We start from the raw sequence: 20,252 nt of genomic DNA, 5'->3' as shown, positions 1-20,252 counted from the left end.
AGTTCAAACACAGTGGTTTATTTATCTTATGAAGAAAAGTAAATTAGTCCCTGTCCACTCTCGGATATTGTGCAAAACTACTGTTTTTGTCTCATGTAAACAAAGTTTTCTTAAAAAAGCTTTCCACGTTACAGATTTCAAAAAATGCTCTAAGTTACTGGTGAGACTGTGTAGACTTGGAAATTACAGATTAGAGATTTAAATTTAGACAAGCTTAGAGCTTTGGTGAAACTCCTGATGCTGTTCCTGTATTGTACTTATGTTGAACACATTTACTTTTGGAATCATTTCAGTTATAACCAGTAATATTTTATTATTGACTAAATAATTAGTTTTTTAACTTCTCTAAAACAAAAAAAAAGTAAAAATTTATTTATTGTTACAGCAGCCATTTGTACAAAAAAAACCCTTAGTGATATATCATATGAAAGCATGAACAAATCCCCTGAAATCAATGTTTAGATTAAGACAAGAATAAGGTGTTATTTCTTTACCTCCAGCAGTTCATCTCCACTAAACAACTTTGTACAGCGGCCGACTGGTCCCTCGGGAAGGACTGAACGGATGTAATGATGACCACCACTAGCTTCCAGACTGATGCCCAGGCCGCTGTTCTCAGTAAACTTCTCCACCTGAGCCACCTGCAGAGGAAACAAGGAATTATAACACCCGGACACCAGCATGACAACTCGCGAGGTGCTAAATATCTTTTGTTTTTCAAATATGCTGACTGTTACACACACACACACAATAAATCCTTACCACAACTTCATTATTTGGACCAAGAATCTCTTGCCATTTCTTCATCAGTTCGTCTTCTTCAGTAGGTGTTAACTTCGGCCCTAATGTTAAGAAAAAAAGCATTCATCAGATCCTAATTGTAAATATATTTTAAGTACTTAAAATAAGTTTTCTATGAAAACAAACGCCAATCCTCTTTTATATGCAGCAGCCTAAAAAAATCTAAGTTTAGGGCTTCGCTCCCGTCTCAGTATTTCTTCCCATTGTGTGTCTGTGTGGTCCTGTAAACAATAGCCCTTATCTGTTAAACGTGGGAGCAGTAGCTCCGTGGCAGAATGACTTGAATAATCCCACCCTCCTACCATGTTTGTCTTTTGTTAGATGATCCACAGCGCAGCTGACATCAGATCCCTCTCCTGTTGTCTGGAACTGCTTCTGAGCAACGATGGCTGCAGCAACAGAGAAAAACCGTGACAGGTGCACAAAAATGCAATTGTCTTCATGAGCATCAGCACATCAGCATGTGCGATTAGATTTCTTTGTTCTCGGCGCTGATCTCATTTGCCCCAGTGTTGCGAGAAGGATTTACAAATCTAACCAGATCGGAATTTTGTAAACAACATGCTGAATGCCCTTTGCGTTTTTTTTTTTTTTTTGCTTTTTTCTGTAGTTTAACTTAACTAATGTCTTGTTTCCACTGAGTGGTATGGCATGGGTCAGTGACGTACAGTGGTGTGGCAAATTAAGGAGAGCGTTTCCACTGACAGTTGGACTCACTCAGGCAGACGGGAATAAACCCAAACATGTCATACTTGTGCAACAACAAATGTGACACAGTGTTCCCCAATCAATCGACCGTGTTGTGTGGCACAAATAGCTCCTCCCTTACCATATCGTACTATTATCCTATATATATCAAGAATACAATAGTATATATAATACTGTACTTGTACTGTACTTAAAAGTTGAACAAATTTACTTTTGGAATCATTTCAGTTTTAGTGAAGGGGCGCCAGGGAAGGTGTGGTGCAGATCGGTTGTAGTTTCTTTAACAATTTAAACAGAAATATAGCATCCCAAACTGGATCAATCCGTTCCATACCGCTCAGTGGAAACAAAGCATAAAACAGCAATGAAAGATTTCTTGTGAAAACCCGGCAGAGAGTTGGTAAGGTCTCAGCATTTTTCCCTTTGTTGGAGGACCGAAGCTACGGAGGAGGAGATTCTGGGCCCAGCTGTTTTCACCACCATCCTCTTCAGCAAAATAATATGCATAGATCTTATTTATTTAATTTTTATCTATTTTTTGTATTTCTCAATTTCTTACTTGAATCGTAGCACTCATGAAAATCAAAGTTTTATTCTAAGTCTCTATCAAATCTGTGTCCGGGCTTTCGGGCTACTATCTCTCCACGCCAAATCTAATTACTTCCTATTTCTATCAATCCTTGTTGACACTAAGCCACTTATGCAACTTGGCTTCTTGCTTCTGTAAAACCCTGGAGGCTCTGTCAGTGCAGCTGGAGACAAAAACCTTTCACTTTCCTGTCTCCGGCTTGATTAATGTTAAACGTCTAAAACAAACATGGCACACATTAATACTGTCCTGTACACGTCGTTAAGTAAAACAATTGAGTTAAGGAGGTTTAATCTAAAAATAAGAACCCATTTCAAATGTGACACTAGAAAGAAATGGTTTTAGAGGCTATGGTAAAAAAAAAAGAAAAAAAAAAGCAACTATCCATTTATTAGATAGTTTCTAATATAATTTAAACACTTTTGGAAATGCGATTTATCTTCGTTCATTAAAGTTGTTAGACCCATTAAGGGAGGACAAGAAAGCTGGGTTAAACAAACACAAGCATTTTTAATGGATCACCTAGTTTCAAAGTTGATTAGAGTGTTAAGAAGCTTCTTAATTGAAATCCAAGACTTCCTGTTTCTCTTGTCTAAACACACATGAAATTCTTCCAAATGCCAAAGACAAGAGAACAAGCCATTCAAGTAAAGCAGATGTGTGTTGATCTTCACAAGTCGGAAAATGGCTACAAAAAATTAGGGAGTAGGATAAGCTTAGCCCTAATTTCCAGACATAGCAAAATATAACAAGTTTAGAAAAACTGTTAACTTGAAGCAACGCGGAATAAAAACTTTTAATTATGACGCAAAGTAAGAAGGACAACGCAGTGAAGAAAAATGAACTGTACGCTGCAACAAGGGGTGCTATCTTAGCTTCACCAAACCATAGAATAACCCTGTAGTGTAAACATTTGGAATCCATTTGTACTGGGACAGTGCAGACGGGTGTGTGGTGAAACAAAAGCACCTTGTGGCGTCCTGTTAAGTATTGCAGGGGATCTATGATACTGTGGGAAAAAAATATTATTTCTTAAAGTTGAATTTCTACACATTCCCACAAATAAAATGTGCACAGAATTTCTATCTTTTCAAAGAGATTGGATTCCTGGACGACTTTAACTACTCGTTCACCGTTTGCTTTGTCTTACTGGCTGAACTGAGAAGGTTGTTTAATTCAATATTTATGTCATAAATTTTACATTAAATTAAGGTCAGTTTACTATACAAAGAAATATATGTTTTCACAATAACGTAGGAAGATAGCATGTTTAATCTGATATCCCATAAAAAGAGAAAAAAAATGTTTTCGGAGCCTTATTTACACATAAAATAAAACCTCTAGACATATTGACATATGCAGAGTAGTAGGTAATTCTTTTCTATGTATTTTGTAGAAAATCAATTTTTTCCTACCTTGAGTGGGCTGCTGAGCTGTGCTCCTCTCCAACTCCAGCTCCTTCATGACGGTGGCTGTGGTCGGGATGGTGGCAGAAGGGGACAAAATGGAGATGATAGGGGTCACGGTAGGGGGTTCCTCCTCATCGTCGGGCCTGAAGCCTCGCCGGATCAGCTTAAGGTGGACTGTCTGGCCGGTGTGTCTGAGAACTTCCACTGCCTGTTGATTGGTGTACCCCTGAATGTTTACGCCATCCACCTACAGGGGGCGACCGTTGGGGTCAACGTCGATACGAAAAGTGTCAGAAAAATTCCTCGGGAAGGAATGCTGTAAAATGCACTCTAGCTCCAAGAAAATGAAATTAAAGTAATGTAAGAGTTTGTAAACACCAGAGGCTATATAGAAAACACTGAGAGAGCTGGGAGTATTCCCAACTCTCCTATTTAATTAGATCCCTTCTCAGATGGGTAATAAGTTAAAGTAATTTAAGTAATTATAAGATTCTCACAGAGCGGAATAAAACTAGAGGAATCAGTCTGAACATTATGAAAACAATGCACCATAAAAATCCTCAGCAAGAATATTAAAAACATATTTTCTCAGTATGCTAATTAAACACTCCATTATATCCATGGTTGCAAAAAATGAGCTGCTGCTATCTGTAAACTGTGAATTATTCAAAATTATGCATCTCATAATGTCCCTCTGCCGAGTGCGTGAATGCGATAACTGTAACACAAAACGCAACCTGAACCTTTCGCTGCATATTTTAGTCCAGACCAAATGAAATCAGTAAAAATCGTCCTTTCCTCCGAGGGGAAGAATCAAGGTACTCACGGCGATTATCTGGTCTCCAACGTGAATCCGGCCATCCTGATCCACCGCGCTGTCTTTTGTTATGCTCTTTACAAAGATGCCAGAGGGCTCTGGGAAGTCAGAACAAGTTGTAAAGTTAAGAGTTAATCTTAAGCAACTTGTAATTTACACTTTACACGATGATTTATCTGCTTTTTGAAGATTAGAAAACACTCACACAAATCACGTGTGTAAGCCAAAAATGATATTTAGGAAAGTACAGGTGTACAGTAGCAAAACATCTAGCACTTTTTAAAAATAATATCTAATATTTACACATCTTTAAACTTTTTTTTTTTGTCATGTAAATAATTTCTCTGTTATTCTTCAGCAGAAATTGTATCTTAATTACTTTTACACTTTAGAAAAACATGAAGAGAAATTAAATATAGACATTGGTTGTACATAATTTCACTTTTAGGTATTCCACATTAACATCATGTCCCAAAGGAGTTTTGCTTTAGTGTTCAAAAGGGTTTAGAATAATTAGTTTTTCCACATCTTTTAGCAACAAATTTCTCCATCTCAACTATTATCTTCTTCTTTTTGATTTTTATTGCCAGTTGAGAAAAAAAAAAAAAAAACATCATATAATCACTACCGCCACCTACTGGTACAGAGTGTGGCTCAAACTCCGTTTTGGTAACCCACCCAATGTGTTTTTATCCCCTCATGTTTCTATCAGTGGTTGTCAGGATATTTCCTTGTTTTTTTTAATATTTGTGTTTCTTGTTATTGCTTAACAGGTCTTGCCATATGCAGTTTCATAAGTATTGCTTTAAAGGTCTTTCCATATGTTGACTCCTTTCTATTGAGTTTTCTAGTTTATTCCTCTGTTCTGTTTCGTGTATTGTTGAATTTAATTCTCTTACATTATTTGTTAGTGTTTTCCCTTTGGTTCTAGATCCTTTAAGTCCCTGTTCAGTTTGTGGATTCATTACTTTTATTTCCCTCATTTTTCCCTTTGTCTTCTCTCACAGCTGCACCCTGTTTGTAATCAACCACCTGCATCTTGTCAGCAATCATACTCCCTTGTATTTAAGTCTCTCTGTTTCTACTACTCCCTTCTGTTAGGCTGCCTGCCTTTGTGCTGCATTCCTTGACCTGTTTTCCCTTACAAGTTTTTATTAAACACTCTATTATTGTTAAAGTACATACTGGCATGCATAAGCTAACAATGTTTATTAGAACATGTCTGGCACCATACAGAGCTGCTCCTCATTTAGTCTTTCTGATCGTATTTTCCATGGAGCTCTTCAAACTCTCTTCCAGCTGACAACGATGATCACGCCAATATTAAAAAAACATTTAATGTGTGCATAGACGAATCAGCATCTCGGAGGGACTGTTACGAGTCCAGAATCTGGCACAGAAATACCCCTATAAAATTATATTACTCCATTAATTATTCATTTATGCAGCAGTTTTTCTTTTTGTTTGTGACTTCCACAAATACCCGTGTTTACACAAATACATGCATATAATTTCATATCCCGTCACATGTGGAATGATAACAATTGTACTCAACCTCCACTTTATTCTCACCTGAATTCTTATCTGCAACATAGCCAGCAATAGTGATGCCCAGTCCCTGTGTGTTCTTGCTTAGGCTCACATCAAATGCTTCAATCTCCTCTTCTTCGCTTCCCTGTTAAAATAAATGTCAACAAAAGTTAAGATTGGCAAAAGCATTTTCTTTTTAACCTTGCTTTGAGTGGATAGGATCTAAAACAGTTCTATTATTGTGGGTAAATAAAATCTACTCATCTTTGCATCATGATTATGGTACAGAATGGATATAGAAATTATTTGACACCTCCGTGCTTCTTCACAGCTTATGTAACTTCCTGGTGTATTGAATTATTTTCAACTATTTATACTAAAATGTACGAAGGTTTAAAACTGTTCATATCAGCCCAAACTTTTATGTTTGAAGTGTATGGCTAAGAGAGCGGAGATGTTCTGAGTGACCATAAATGGTTTATTGCTTGATTGACCCCGTCTAGTGACCACCAGGAGGGAATCTGAAAAAAAAGATCTTTTTCCAATCAGCAGATTCACCTATTTGAATTTTTCTTTGGACTGTGTCTCTAATCTATTTGCCAAAAATTTGCTTATTTGTGGATTTTTTTTTTTTTTTTAATGATAAAAGATAAAAAACAAAATAAAAATTCAGGAACTGCTCTCTCTTTCACACTCTCTGTCTGTATTGTTGCTTTCTTATTTATAAAAACTGGAAATTGGCCACAAAATTCTCATTGGTGCATTACAACTGCTACACTAACTCTAAAAGCTAGTGAGTGATGCAACAGAGACAGCAGGAGGTGAAAATAAAAGACCAAGCATTTTAAATGCAGAAATTTTGACAAACTAGCTATGTTTGAGCCTTACCAAAAAAATCACCAACTTAATAAATAAATGTTCTGGGTTTGTAAAAATAAAAAATATATATAAGTATTGATACAGGGAACCAGTTTAGCTTCTTTTTTTTCACCTCAACCCCAACACATGAAACTTCAATGAATAGCACAAATAAAAAACTAGTCGGATCATTTCAACATATTGGACAACTAAATTTGAAGTGAAAGATGCTCAGCAGTATTTTTACACAGGCTGGCAGTGAGGATCTGTCTAAATTAACGCCTTAAACAAACAAACCACAGATTTGGAAGAGAGAACTGCATATTAGTGAGAAGCAGCTCACCTAAAGCTCACGGCTGTCCGTGACACACGTCAGCCAGTGGAATTACAAGGACTTACACTGTATAATTACTGAAAAAATAATGAGTATAATCTGTGTATCTGGGTGTACGCTGCAGTAAACCACTTGTTAAGGAGCAGCTGTTATGTGCATTCTGTAGATGGGCACTGATGGCTGTATTCACATAGATACTGGGGAGTACAATAATTGTATGCACATTATTTCATTAAAAAAAACATAGTTTAAATAAAATATTCCTAAAAAAACATGCAGTACTGAAAATGTAATGCATAACTGACATTTTACAGCACTAATTTGAGGGATGCAGCACAGAGAACCAGTGATGTAGCTAAAAATGAGAAACTGTTGTATTACGCTTTGTACTGTCATTTCAATATTTCAATGAAAGCCTCATTTACCTGCTGCTCAGCGACAGTGGGGAGCACCACAGACATAACGGCAGACGGCGTCTCCTCCACGGGCCCCCTGGTAACAACCAGCTTCACCCTGTTGCCGCACTGCCTGAGGACCTGGGCCACCTGATCGCTGCCCATGCCAAACAGGTCGGTGTCTCCGATTCGCAGGATGTGATCCCCACTTCGTAAGCGTCCATCCTGCGATAAAAAAAAAGTGTTTTCATGATTTCAAAAGTTAGGAACTTCGGCGATCTTAAACCCAACTGAAATACACCAGCGCAATCACCTGATCTGCGACGCCTCCAGGAAGTATGGTTTTGACAATAACCCCCGTAGTTTTTCCTCCAACAATCCCAAAGCCGAGACCAGTGCCGTCATTTACTAACTCAATCGTCTCCACGTGCTGCCACTGGGAAAAAAATTAAATTAAAACGCTGATATGGATTTGTCCATCCATAAAACGGGAACATTTCAAAGGCGTTGGCGAAATTCGTAAAAATTAAGTGAAATCCAAACTAAGTATGTGTATATTTTTGTTTTGCACCTTGCTGGAGTGGGCTGATAACGTGCTAGCAGCAGAGGGTGTGCGTGACACAACCGGACTGGTCAGCTGAGGTATCGGCCCCCTGGCCACGGAGAGCTGCACCTTCTCTGAAGCGCCCTGCAGGATGCTGATGGCTTGTTGGTGGGTGACCGTGTGGTCCAGAGGTTGACCGTTTATGGCCAGAATCTGGTCCGCTTCCTTTAGCTTCCCGTCACTTTCAGAGACATAAATGATATAAAGGGATAACTAGCACAAAATCCCCTGCTGTTTTCTACAAAATTGGGTCCCTACATATGTTTCAAGTCATTGCAGATTTTCTAGACACAAATTTCCAGTTTTCAAAACTGGAATGATTACACTAATCCTGGTAAATTAAATGGGATCAATAATGTCTAATCCAAAGGTATCATTGTAACTTTGTAACTCTGGCAAAATTTGACTAAACTTCCATAATTTTTGAATATGTAACTGCAAGTGTTTCAACACTGCCATGTTTACAGTTTCTTACGTACCAGTGGGCAACACTTCCTGGTTGAATTTCTTGAATAAAGATTCCCAGCTCTCCACGGTTCTCACTCTTTAGCCCCACCACGCTGAAGCCGAGGCCCCCTGACGCTGGTTTCTGCAGCTCCACATGTGACACGTAGCGACCCTTTGTCATCCAAACACAGATATATTAATTTAAAATTAAAAGTCTGAAAGGTATTTCGGGGCTGATTCTCTTTTTGCGCAAAATTACATGTGAGTTTTACCTGGGCCATAGAGTGGATGATGCCCTCAAATTCTTCCAGAGACGTTTTCCCGTTGATGTGAGAAGTTGCTGAGTCATCTGAGTAGGAAGCATGGCTGCCATTGGCTTTGATGCTGTGGTCATTTAGGTCACTTCCTCTGGGTGATGTGATGCTACCCTGCAAGAATAAAAAGAATATATAGGTTCCCTGTTATAGCCACTTACTTCAATGAAAAACAATACAAACGGGGAAAAATTGAATAAAAATTGCACAAACACGCCCTTTAATTTGACGCCTGTAAAGCCAGCCTAATTGGTAAACTGAGTCAATCTTTGTAATTTCATCCAGTTGCTCTGTGAAAGCCTCTGTGGTTTGCTAGATGCCTTTAAAGAAGAAACCACATCATGAAGACCAAGGGGCACAGCAGGCAAGTCAGGGATGGTAATGTGGGTACAGAGAGTCCAATCTGACAGTTTGAGCTATTTAGCATCAGTCTTTATATTTGCAAAGCTGGTAGAGACATGCCACAAAGTGGGGAAAAAAACTAATTTATAAATGCTGCAATGTTTTATTCTCTCTTTTAAATACCTAAAACCAAGTCAAATGTTAACTGTACGAAGTTAATGCAACAAAAATGTAAATTTTACAGAAAAACCTCTTCGCTCAGTCCTGCCGTGAACGTAGATTTCGTAGAGTTTAATTTTAGAGAATAAGCCTCTGAATGTGGGCAGCCTAAAACCACTGGGACAGTGGATAGCTTGTTATCCCACCACGATTAGCTGGATCTGTGGCCATCTAATCCCTGAGGAGATAATGGCTCTTAGCCGACGTTCCAACAATGACTCTGCTCCAAATACAATATTTCTATCGTGGCAGGGAGGGGAGGGAGGCCATCTGGATCCCGTAACATGCTCGAGTTTTAATTAGCGCGCCGACTTTTAGCTGAGCGGCAGATGAATAGCACAAACGAGACAACTGTACAAAACAATGCTTTCCTGATTTTATTAGCCGAAAGGATTTAAATTGGCTTCAAGAGGACGGACGTAAACTAAAGCTATCCCTTTTGAGTTCCCAAATTTGCATCTGGAACTTGTTTATAATGTCTCGGATAAATAAAGTCCCAGATTAGTCCTAAGCAACAAAAATCCACTTAACAGGACGCATCAGTGCTGCAAACCAAACCCTGCAGGCTGGTATAAGTTAGTGTAGCACGCGGCTAAGTTGCTGTCCTCATGTGCGAGCTTTGTTAGCCGGGGCCTGGCTAAGAGGATTAAAGTTCCAGTTTGGTTCTTGCACATTTAAGAAATTGTTTCTGCCCCACTTCACATAGCAGCAGCAGCGGCGGTGGCAGTGCAGGCCTCTTTCTCATCGAGGAGCTGGGGCTCTGTTACCGTGGCAACATGGATCGAGCAAGGCCTAACTAACAGAAGCCAGAAGACAAACTGAATGCCTTTGTGTCTGGCTCTCTTCTCTGAACAAAACACAACATGCCTCTCTAAATTGTTTCTGCTTTAGGGAGCCAAACAAGCGCAGTTGGGTTTGAATCTAATATAAAGATGTAAGACACACTCACAGATTTGAGTCTTTTATTAAAATATGTCCCTTTAGCCTTGGTATACAGTAGCTCAAAGAAAAAAAAAAAGCGGTCCAGCTTTAGATCTGGAAGGAATCTATGATGAAGAGCGAATCTTCAATCGCAAAAGCAATTTTTTATTTTTTTGTATTTTTTTTTTTAAAAAGGACTGCTACAAGGCACTTTATGATCAAAATTCTGCAGGAGGGGGGTAACTCTCTCATCCCAGTGCCTCCCACTGCATAGCTCGCATATTTTCCCCTGCTTCTCAAATACTTACCCTGTTCCTTTCCGCTTTGACTTAAGAGCTCTTTACTTCCACTGAAATCCAGTCTCAGCGGGGAAAATCATCTCAAAAGGAACAAAAATGACTTTCCCACTTGTACCAACTATCTCTGCTCATGTGCGATGTGGTTTGTGTGAACCCCGATAGCAATTTGGCCACAGAAAACACTACTGGTGGATAAATAAGGACTGGAAGCAGAGGGGGGAACACAGCGTCCTGATGTGGAGGCAAAAACTAAATAAGAGAGGTTGCTGTGAAGACAGCAGAGACACAGGAAGAGGAAATCAGGCATTTGATGGGCTACATAAAATCTTCCTGATGCTCTGTACTGAGTTTGTCCATTTTTTATTTTTTTTAAACAGGTCAAGAAAATTTTGTTCCGATTACACCCGAAAAAAAACTTCTTGGATAAAAGGAGACGATTAGACAGAAGATACACTCCAACTAGGACACAAGAATGTGTGCCATTGTCCTGTAGAAGGATATTTAAAAAGCCCAATCTTTGGATATCACATTTCTCTCCGATCATCCAGCATGATTCTGCTGTCACCGTACTCTAATGTACAAAAAGTGTGAAGTGGGTTATCAGACTGGTCGAGTGTGCGAGACTCAACACAAAAACAAGAAGCCAACCAGTGTAAAATTAATTTCAAATCATTTTCTAACATTCTAGAAAGTCCTGAGAGACATTTTTTTTTTCTTTTTGCAAATCTCAAGTGGACATCTTTCTGGCTTTCACTAAAGAACGGCTTCCATTTGGCAACCGGGACGTAAATCTTGGTGCGACTGCTTGTGGAAGTGATGACTGTCCTTCTGGGAATGTCTCTGAGATCTCTGAAACTCCCCAAGAGTGACCGTCAGATCCTGGGTCCACGCCTCACAACATGGACCAAACGGAGGTCACTTGTGAAAATATGATAGACGTTCAGCAGCCATTTCCATGTTTTTGCAAGCAGTTCCTCTTTTAGCATCAGATCTTTGTTTCTGCTGTGATGAGCAATTTTACTGATATGAAAAAGTTAGAAATGTGAGGAATCTGAGCATTATTTGTATAAAGCTACATAAATTATGCTATTTAATTAAACATAAAGGCCCACATTCAGTGTTGGCAAAAGCAATTAAATGTTAAATAACTTTTCTAATACTCCACTTTGAGAAAATGAGCAGAAATAGCAGCAAATGATTCATCTCCCTTGAACATTTTCACGTTTTGCCATATTAAATCACAACCTTTGATATGCTTTATTCGTTTCAGGCCCCTTTGATGCCTTCAAATCAAATAATGTGCAACCGATGGGCTTCAGAATCACCTGGATCAGATCTGATCAACACCAACCCAGGTAAGTTAGGGTTAATACAGTGAAGATGTTTAAACCAGGATCAGATTATAAAACAATATCTGGAGTTTTGAAAAGCTTATAGAGAACTGTTTAATCAAATTGTCCTAAATGCAAAGAGTATGGCACGACTGTGAACTTATGAATACATAGGAAAGGCTTATTGTAACTCTGGAGGAACTGCAGAGTTACAGTGGGACAACCTGATGACAGGCTTCAGGCTTCGAAAAAATTTAAGTTAATATCACCCACATGTGTGTATTTCTAATTGAATTAATTATTGCAGAACAAAGCCATCATTGAACAAAAGGTATAAGAAGTCCTGCTTGCAGTTCTCCGCCAACCATGTATGGAGCAAAGCAAACATTTCTAAAATAACTACAAAATATGTTTCTGACTGTGAAAAAGGAAACGGTTCAAGACTGTGGGTGCTGAGAAAGTAACAATTACTCTTATGCTGCAGGGAAGTAATGGCGAGTAAGCTGCAGCACCAACTCAAGCGGTAAAAAAAAAAGAGAGAAAAGTAAGGTCAGAGAGGAGGTATTGCAGGGGTTATATCAAACCTGATCTCTGAGATGCTGGACAGACTTTTGCAAGGCCAGGATCTGGTGGAAGAGTGGGCTTTGAAGCACCGATCTGAGCAGGCTGAGCTTCTCCTCGGTGGGCACCTCCCCCCGCTCCTTCAGTTTGGCCTGGAGACGCTCCACCGCCTGCAAGGCACGCTGGGTATCTGCAAGCCGTCGCATATTTCAGTGACAGAGCCGGCCGAAGCGCAGGCGTGGAGGTAGAGAGAAGCAGGCGTGGGAGAGACAGTTCTTTATTAGAGAAGACTGTGAACGCTGGAAGGGAAGTTAAGACATGTATATTGTTTTTTTTTTTTATTATTATTATTATATAGGGTATTATGCTTTAAAAGAGTTTCTTTCTTTTTTTCCACATTGACTCGTGCAGTTCTGACATCCATTTATGCAATGAAACCCACAAGAATGAATGGATAGAGCTGTACATCCACAAACGAGGCTTAGCTAAGGCTGATTGGTGCTTAACAGACCTTACTGTATCAAAATCATGTCGCCACAGGTTTGGCACGAAAGCAAAAACTCCATTTTTAACGCTCTGCTTGTTGACAGAAAAGCTCTGCTTCCTTTTCTTGCTGTTAGGGTCAATAGTGGGTATGCCCGGGAGCAGAGAATGGCTATCAGGACGACGAGATAAGAGAAGCAGGCCGGACCCCACAGAAGCTTCACAAATCAAGCGACTCCAGAGCGGCTTGTTAGCGGGGAAAAAGCCGGCCAGGAGTCTTCTGAGCAAAAATAAAGCAATTTCTGTAGCTGACCAACTGTGACTAACACCGAGCAGGACACGCACAATGGTCCGGAGCTCTTTTTGAACTGGGGAAGCTTTGTTGTTGCAGCAAAGATTGCAAATAGGGCAATAACACTTGAGCTTGAACAGATTTAGTTCTTGTTCGCTTTCTGGTTCTAAGCACGTAGCTGTGTCGTTTGCATCATCTTTGCCTCAACGTGGATAATGAAGAGTCCTACCAGCCCACGACATGTAGCCGTTCTAGTTTTATTTGCTTTTGACCAATAAAACGGAGAAGTCCGGAGGCATGTTAAAAATAGTAGGAAAGCACAGATTGCTGTTTTGCAGGCAAACTCTGTATCTAGAGTGAAATATACCAACAAAGAACCTTACTAAACTTTTAGCTTATGTAGCCGAGCAGCAGAACGAGCACTTTTGTTACAAAATGTGGTTTCTTAAGACTCTTAATGGAATACTACCTTTTGAACAAATTTTCAAAAACTTTACAAATAATACAGGCAGCTAAATTTCTACTTCAGCGTGTGAAAATTTCAGAGCTTGTATTCAACAAAATCAACCAATGAACTATGGTGCGTTTATCTCTTCCGCATTTAATATCATTGAAATTAAATGCAAAAACATGTTTTCCAGCACCTGATTACGGTTTCTTAAGCAACAGAAAAAAAATACTGTACATTCAGGAACCAAGAATTACGTCTTTTACTACAATTTGCTTTGAGAGAGTTTTTGCCTGGATTCAGTCAGAGGAACCAAAGCAGTAAGTGCTCTGGCGTTGAATTTGTTGGTCAAGCCAGTTAAAGGAAAAGGTATCTGATTCTGTTAAGACACCTAAAACAATGATTAAACCCCTCTAAATGAATAATGGCAAAGTTTGGCTTCATTATAAATATTAGTTCATTTAAATGATGTGAAGTGTGAGTTTCCAAAGCTGTCATTAAATGTTGGCAGGTTTTACCGAAAGAAGTTGGCAGCAAGAATTTGCCTTCATGCGTGACAAATAAATCTTTCAAAGGACAAACAAATAACATTTTCCACAACGGTATACGAGACGGCAACGCAGTCAGTTTTATCCACGTGTCTTGAACTGCAGCCAGAGCATCTTACACGGCTTCAGGAAGCTCAGCAGGAGTCAAATGTGAAAAGCAGAGCTAGCACAAAACATGAATAATAACTCACTGAGCAAAAGTTGCACATTAGAAAAATGAAGAATCACATGTAGACTCAGAATTCTGCTTTTGTAGCAGCACTTGAAACATCTAACTGATAAGAGATGAACTTGAGACTAAAAAAAACAACATGCATGTGTAAAGTAACACCTTACGGACCTAATTCAAGTCAGAGTTAAGAAAAGGGAGAAACTTACCAATTGTTTCTATCATTTTTTAGCCGTCAGGTGATCATGAAGTTTTCTCCCTTTTTCAAGGCCTGAAAACGATCAACATGCTAAGGTCAGATCATCTGAGGACAAGTTCACACATTTCTTTTACTTTAACTATAGGAGCGCGGATGCTAATTTGGATTAATAGCACGAACAATTATTGATTGAAGAAATACCCACACGAAATAGGGCATTGATTTAACCTTCCCCTCCACTGTCATGTTTTCTGAGAAGGTAGTTAAACAGAAAAACAGAAAAAGCTTTCACAATAAAGATTAGTCTGAATGAGAGCACTTCTGCTGTAGCTTACTGTTGTTTTTGACTAATCTTCTATATGAACTAAAGCCAGGTAATTCACATTTCTTACACCTCAGTCAGTCAAAGGGTTTAAAATGTGGAATAAACACATTTGATCTTATCAGACGTTTGCATGTTCACATTTGCAGAACAGAACATTCTTATCATCATGAGTCCTACGAAGGCTAATGGTCTTATCGGTTATTTTGAAACCAAGGTAACACCAGTCTCATATGATGTATCCAGCCTCCTGCTCAAGCTTTACTCCCACAGTTTTTGGGAAAATATAACCTCGGCATGACATTTCTTTAGGCTCAGAGATGGTTTTGTTTGTCGAGTTTGTTATCTCACAGGACGTAATGAAGATGAGGAACTGAAATTACTCATTCTTATCATGACTCATCACACTAAACATAGAAGATTTGCAAACCAGGAACATATTTAAATCCCAACAAACTCGAGCAATTTGTTATCAGGTCAGGAAAACAAAGTAAAGCAAGAGTACATAATAAAAAGCTGTAGTGAACAAATTAGGTGCTTTACTGTGTCTTAATGATCATAATCATTAATCTGAGAGGTAATATTTATTTGGACTTTTTGCTTTAGCACAGTGTTTCTCAACCTTTTTTGGGCCAGCGCCCCCCTAGCCCTTATACATTTGCAAAACGACTGAGCTCTGCAACATTAAAACATGGATAGAACTGTAACTACATTAATCATAGCTCTTCTTCTCTTCAGTGTTTGTCAGTTTCTGGTGGTGCAGCTCTGTGCTGCCTTCAGGAGAATGGGACATCAGAGTATCATCCATAAAACTTCACCCACATGGCATTTATCATTCAAACCAGAGCTTTCAGTGGAAAAATAAAAGTTCCAGGTCATTTTAATGCCATACAAATATGAGACAGAAACATGGATTATATCTTTATATAGATCTGTCTATTGATTTATAGATTAATAGGTTTACTGGACAGAAATTACAAAGAACAAATCTGGTTCTTAATCAAATCCTAATGAGTCAAATTGAAAGTGTCATGGAGTCATCAGCCTCATGACATTAACACTGACATGGAAAATAATATTGAAGAAATAAATATATCAAATCTAATTAAAAACATAAATAAGTGATAAGTTATTTACTGTTATGGTCTGTAAGATATATTTATTCTCAGTACTAGATGTGGTCTCAACAAACCCATGACATTTCAACAATATTATTTTACTTTTTATGTGGAAATAGTGTCTGTTTATTCTTGCCATTCTGTCCTCTGTATTAATTATTGCTCGAAAGGTCTTGCCATACCAGTTTATTCCTCTGTATTTACTTTAGTTTCTTAGTTTATTCTTGCATTTTGTTCTTCATTCATTTCCATTTAGTTTCTTTTGATTAGTATCATCTTCTCTTGGTTTATTGCTATGTCCACTTTAGTTTCTTTCCTGTTGCTAGATTTATTTTATTGTTTATTGACGCTCAACATCAGTAATATTCACTCAACACCTGCTGCGCCGCCTAGTCTTTTTTTTTTAAGCCCCTAAGGTGCAGGGCGGTCGGGAAGCGTATCGATAGGGAAAAGGCAGACTGACATAAACCTTTTAAAACAACGGAAACAATTTCTGCATTCTGATTATTGAAATTTAAAAGTGCTGTGTTGTTCTATCACCCCCGTTTCATACCGAACCACTTACAGCACCGGTGTTAACGCTATAAAATGAACGCCCTCTATCGTGGTATCACCCATGGAGGGATTTCTTTATTTCTTTATTCAAGTGGGTTCATTTTTCAGAGGGATACACAGTGAGGGTGTCGTGATTTTAGCTACCAGTAGCAGGAGAACGGAGCTGCGCCAAGAAGCTAACAGAAGCTAACAAACACTAGAAGAGCTGCCATCGATACAGTTGCAGCCAAGCATGGTTTAATGTTACACAAGACAGTTTTACCAAGTTGCTCAAAGTCTAAACTGGCATTGTTGTGCATTTAAGGTGTAAAGTTTACCTTCGACCAAACGCCCCTCAAAGGTATCCCAGCGCCCCCCTTTTGTAAAGATGCCCGCCAGCGCCCCCTGCCGTCCTCTGAACGCCCCCTGGGGGGCGGTACCGCCCACATTGAGAACCGCTAAACGCTTTAATTGTAGTGCGAGTTGCATGTTGGAGATTAGTGCGTCTAACAGTTTTTCTTCCAGGATTGTCGTGTATTTAGTGCCATCTCTTCAGTTGGAAAAAATGACTAAATTATGTAGTTTGTACTTTCTTTACACTTCACAATAATGTAATATGGACTCTTAATTATTCATTGTGTAGTTAATGCAGATTCAGATTTTTTTGTGTGCAAAAAATAGAGTCAAATATTCTGAATAAAATACATCTTGGGAAACTAAAATACCTTGGCGCAATGCTATTTGACACACTGTAGGCTGGCATTTGCAAAGCAGCCAATCCAGGAGTGCCATTTATTTTCTGTGGCACTGACTGGCTGAACTCCCAAAAGCAGAAATAAAACCTGTAGATTTTAGCTTCTAACACAATTGTATATACGAATGCGTATCTAAGGTATATTTAGTGAAGAAGTTGTAACCATTTTCTACTTGCTGATTTTTAGCTATTCGTTAGCCGCGTTGCTCCTTAACTCCCACCAATACCGGAGTTCAACTGTGCATTGATGTTTGTGCTTGCAGTAAGTGACAAATTGTGAGAGAGTTTAAGGAGTAAAAAATTCCTTGGATAATAAGACATGACGATAACCCACTCCCCTGCACTGTATCTTGTAATAGACTTAACAAAAGGGCTTTGTTAAGACATGACTCAGAGGCACATCACAAGTTAAAGGCGATTGGCCAGATAACTGCAAGCTCTCTAAAGCAGTTGATGTGAACCATATATTGCTGTGGGTTGTTAAAGTGCTCCACAGTATATCTCTTTTAAATGTTTCCCATCTTTATGCACTCTGACCTCCCAGTCATGTGTTTACAGCAATAACGAAACAAAAACAGTTATTTTCACTAGCATGTGAAAGAATGCTGACATTTACTGCAAGCAGAGCTGCCGCGTTTCTCCAATAAAGCTGGAAATGCTTTACCCTTGAGGTGGCTTGTAATGATTCACCCAATGTCTGACAAAGCTTTTAACTTTAAAACGCCTGAGCCTTAAACCACAAACACGTCAGGGGGTTTTGGGGGGGAGGCGATAAATGTCTCTAAATGTAACATCTATGGTCTAGTGGGAGCTGTGCTGCGCTAAAAGAAAAGACGGAAAGGTAACGGTTATGAGTACGTCGTGTATTATTTTGGTTAGCAGTGCTTGTAAATCCAGTCGATGTTTGCTAGTATTTTGAATACAGACTAGTCTGGGTCAATCCGCTTTTCTTCAACTCCTCCTCCTGCTCCTTCCTCCCCATCTCTCCATGGAGTGAAAAAGCAACAGGCTTCCGAGCTGAAGTTTTGATAGTACAGGAGATTTGGAGGCAGAACAGCGGTTGCGGTCACTATTTTTACGCCGTAGTGGCACGCTTTACGTTTGAAACAAAAGTATAAATCCGGTTTTAACTTGTTAAAACACACCTTTTCCCGACAGTGAGCAGCAGCAGCAGGCGTCTCATTATTTCCTTCTAATTAGCTAACACTGCAACGAACAAAAAGACATTACGTGTGTTTAGCTACAAATGTCATTCTCCAAACATTTGTGGACGCTTTCTGAAGCGAAAAACGTCCTCAACGAGTCACTTACATGAGTGTGGAGCTGTTTCTCTCCCAGACAGCCAGTCTTCCTCCCCGTATAGTTTCCTCTGTTGTCCTGCGGCTAACGGCGCACTGACCGGGGCTTAAAGATGGGGCGTAGAGTAACTCGATCCTCTCTGTGGACATTTTCACCACCGGTTCAGCCGGAGCTGAAAAGCGCCCCTTGCTGGCGGCCCTCACACTCATTGGGGCCAAACAACCTGGCCTGGCTCCCGGTGCCATAGCAACCACGAATCTGATACTACAACAAACTAGTTTACTACATATTTGTCGATACAACAATTACTAAGTTATAAAGTAAGCATATGTCGAAAAGGTTTAGGTAATGTACATAACAAACATATAAACCGTCCATTTTTAAAATATTTAAGATCCCATCTTGCCCCAAGTCTTCACTTTTAAGGCTACGCTCTGGAAAATAGCTACGTTTGTTTTTATACTGATGTTGACCTGGTAGATTCTAAAATATGAGTACATGGGAAATACTTTCCGAGAGATAGAAATGTGAATTCTGCTCCGTCCAAAGCTCTAACTAATTTGTTTTTAAAAAAAATAAACGTATAAATTACTGTAATGTTTTGTAATTTTATTATTTATATGTTTAATTATTTATCAAATTAAATACTTGACTGTAGATCTGTAAATATCTTCCATAGATATGATCTGACCACTTCAACTGTTTAAAATATTTAAAAATTGGGAATTCCAACATGAAAAATGTAGCTGTATTATGGATTTTTTTTCTACCTGTCTTTGTGGTTATCTTTTATTATCTGTTCAAAAAGTAACAACTGAAATTGTTCCAAAAAATATTTGGAAATTTCAGCACAGTTTTATTATTCACATATTGTTAAAAAGTCTGTTTTTAATGCAGAAGTACACGTGCAGATATATATTTTTTTTAAATCCTGCTCATTTGGACATTCCTTGGGTCAGAGTTTCTGGTAACTGCACAGTATTTTTATATTACAAGCTTATTCATGTACAGTATTTCATTCCTAATTTTGTTCTTGTATATTTTTAATATATTTATTTATCTGTGTGAACCAACATGGCTCAATGCTGGTGTTACACCTGAATTTATTTAAAAAAAAATTCTCCAGCAGGTGAAGGGAATTAGTTGATGGGATGATATGTGAAGGAAATGGAGATCAATTAATGAGGCTGCTGGAGGGTGCAGAGGTTTACCTTCCAGTAGGAAATCAGTCCTAAACATACAAGCAGTGACAAATAAATGGCATAATCACGTATTAGAGTATCCCAATAAAAACCTAGGATCAATTTGACAATGTTTTGCAATAGGTCAGAGAACTTCCATAGAAGTTTTATCCATCAATTTAATACATTGTGCATATAGCTAAAGCTATAACCTCCAAACGTGAAAAGGCAATATGACTTCATAAATTGTGCATCAGAAAGACCTAATGTTAGACATGATGTGTATTTCGGGCATTCCAATGGGAACTTCAGTGGAGTCTATTAAAACTCCACTGAAAAGAAGTAATAAAAAGCAAACTCTCCAGATAAACCAGGGCCAAGACCACAAGCTACTATCAGAGAGCCAATACTGACCAATTCCTTTCA

General features: G+C 38.8%; 1 protein-coding gene across 15 annotated transcripts in view; it reads right to left on the bottom strand.

Annotated features, from left to right (window-relative positions):
• The window catches only part of mpdz (multiple PDZ domain crumbs cell polarity complex component), a 52,639-nt gene extending 33,641 nt beyond the window's left edge, over window positions 1-18,998 (bottom strand). For 4 of the 15 annotated variants that reach the window (XM_008435737.3, XM_008435741.3, XM_008435735.3 and 1 more), the window contains exons 1-14: window positions 18,658-18,893; window positions 14,629-14,690; window positions 12,503-12,669; window positions 8,765-8,920; window positions 8,525-8,664; window positions 8,013-8,226; window positions 7,755-7,877; window positions 7,472-7,666; window positions 5,897-5,999; window positions 4,334-4,422; window positions 3,514-3,754; window positions 1,104-1,190; window positions 763-842; window positions 495-641 (exon numbers count right to left, since the gene is read on the bottom strand). In XM_008435737.3, coding sequence (XP_008433959.2) covers window positions 495-641; window positions 763-842; window positions 1,104-1,190; window positions 3,514-3,754; window positions 4,334-4,422; window positions 5,897-5,999; window positions 7,472-7,666; window positions 7,755-7,877; window positions 8,013-8,226; window positions 8,525-8,664; window positions 8,765-8,920; window positions 12,503-12,669; window positions 14,629-14,644 — 1,758 coding nt within the window. In that variant the 5' untranslated portion in view covers window positions 14,645-14,690; window positions 18,658-18,893. Of the gene's footprint in view, window positions 1-494; window positions 642-762; window positions 843-1,103; window positions 1,191-3,513; window positions 3,755-4,333; window positions 4,423-5,896; window positions 6,000-7,471; window positions 7,667-7,754; window positions 7,878-8,012; window positions 8,227-8,524; window positions 8,665-8,764; window positions 8,921-12,502; window positions 12,670-14,628; window positions 14,691-18,491; window positions 18,553-18,657 lie in introns of all 15 variants that reach the window. The other 11 variants (XM_008435734.3, XM_008435736.3, XM_008435738.3 and 8 more) reach the window with 6 other exon arrangements.
• Window positions 18,999-20,252: the final 1,254 nt, after the last annotated feature.

Source organism: Poecilia reticulata, chromosome 18 (genome assembly GCF_904066995.2).
Source record: "Poecilia reticulata chromosome 18, P_reticulata-male-v2, whole genome shotgun sequence".
NCBI lineage: Eukaryota > Metazoa > Chordata > Actinopteri > Cyprinodontiformes > Poeciliidae > Poecilia > Poecilia reticulata.
The sequence above is the reverse complement of the archived record's forward strand: the minus strand, read 5'-3'. Positions and strand labels throughout refer to the sequence as shown.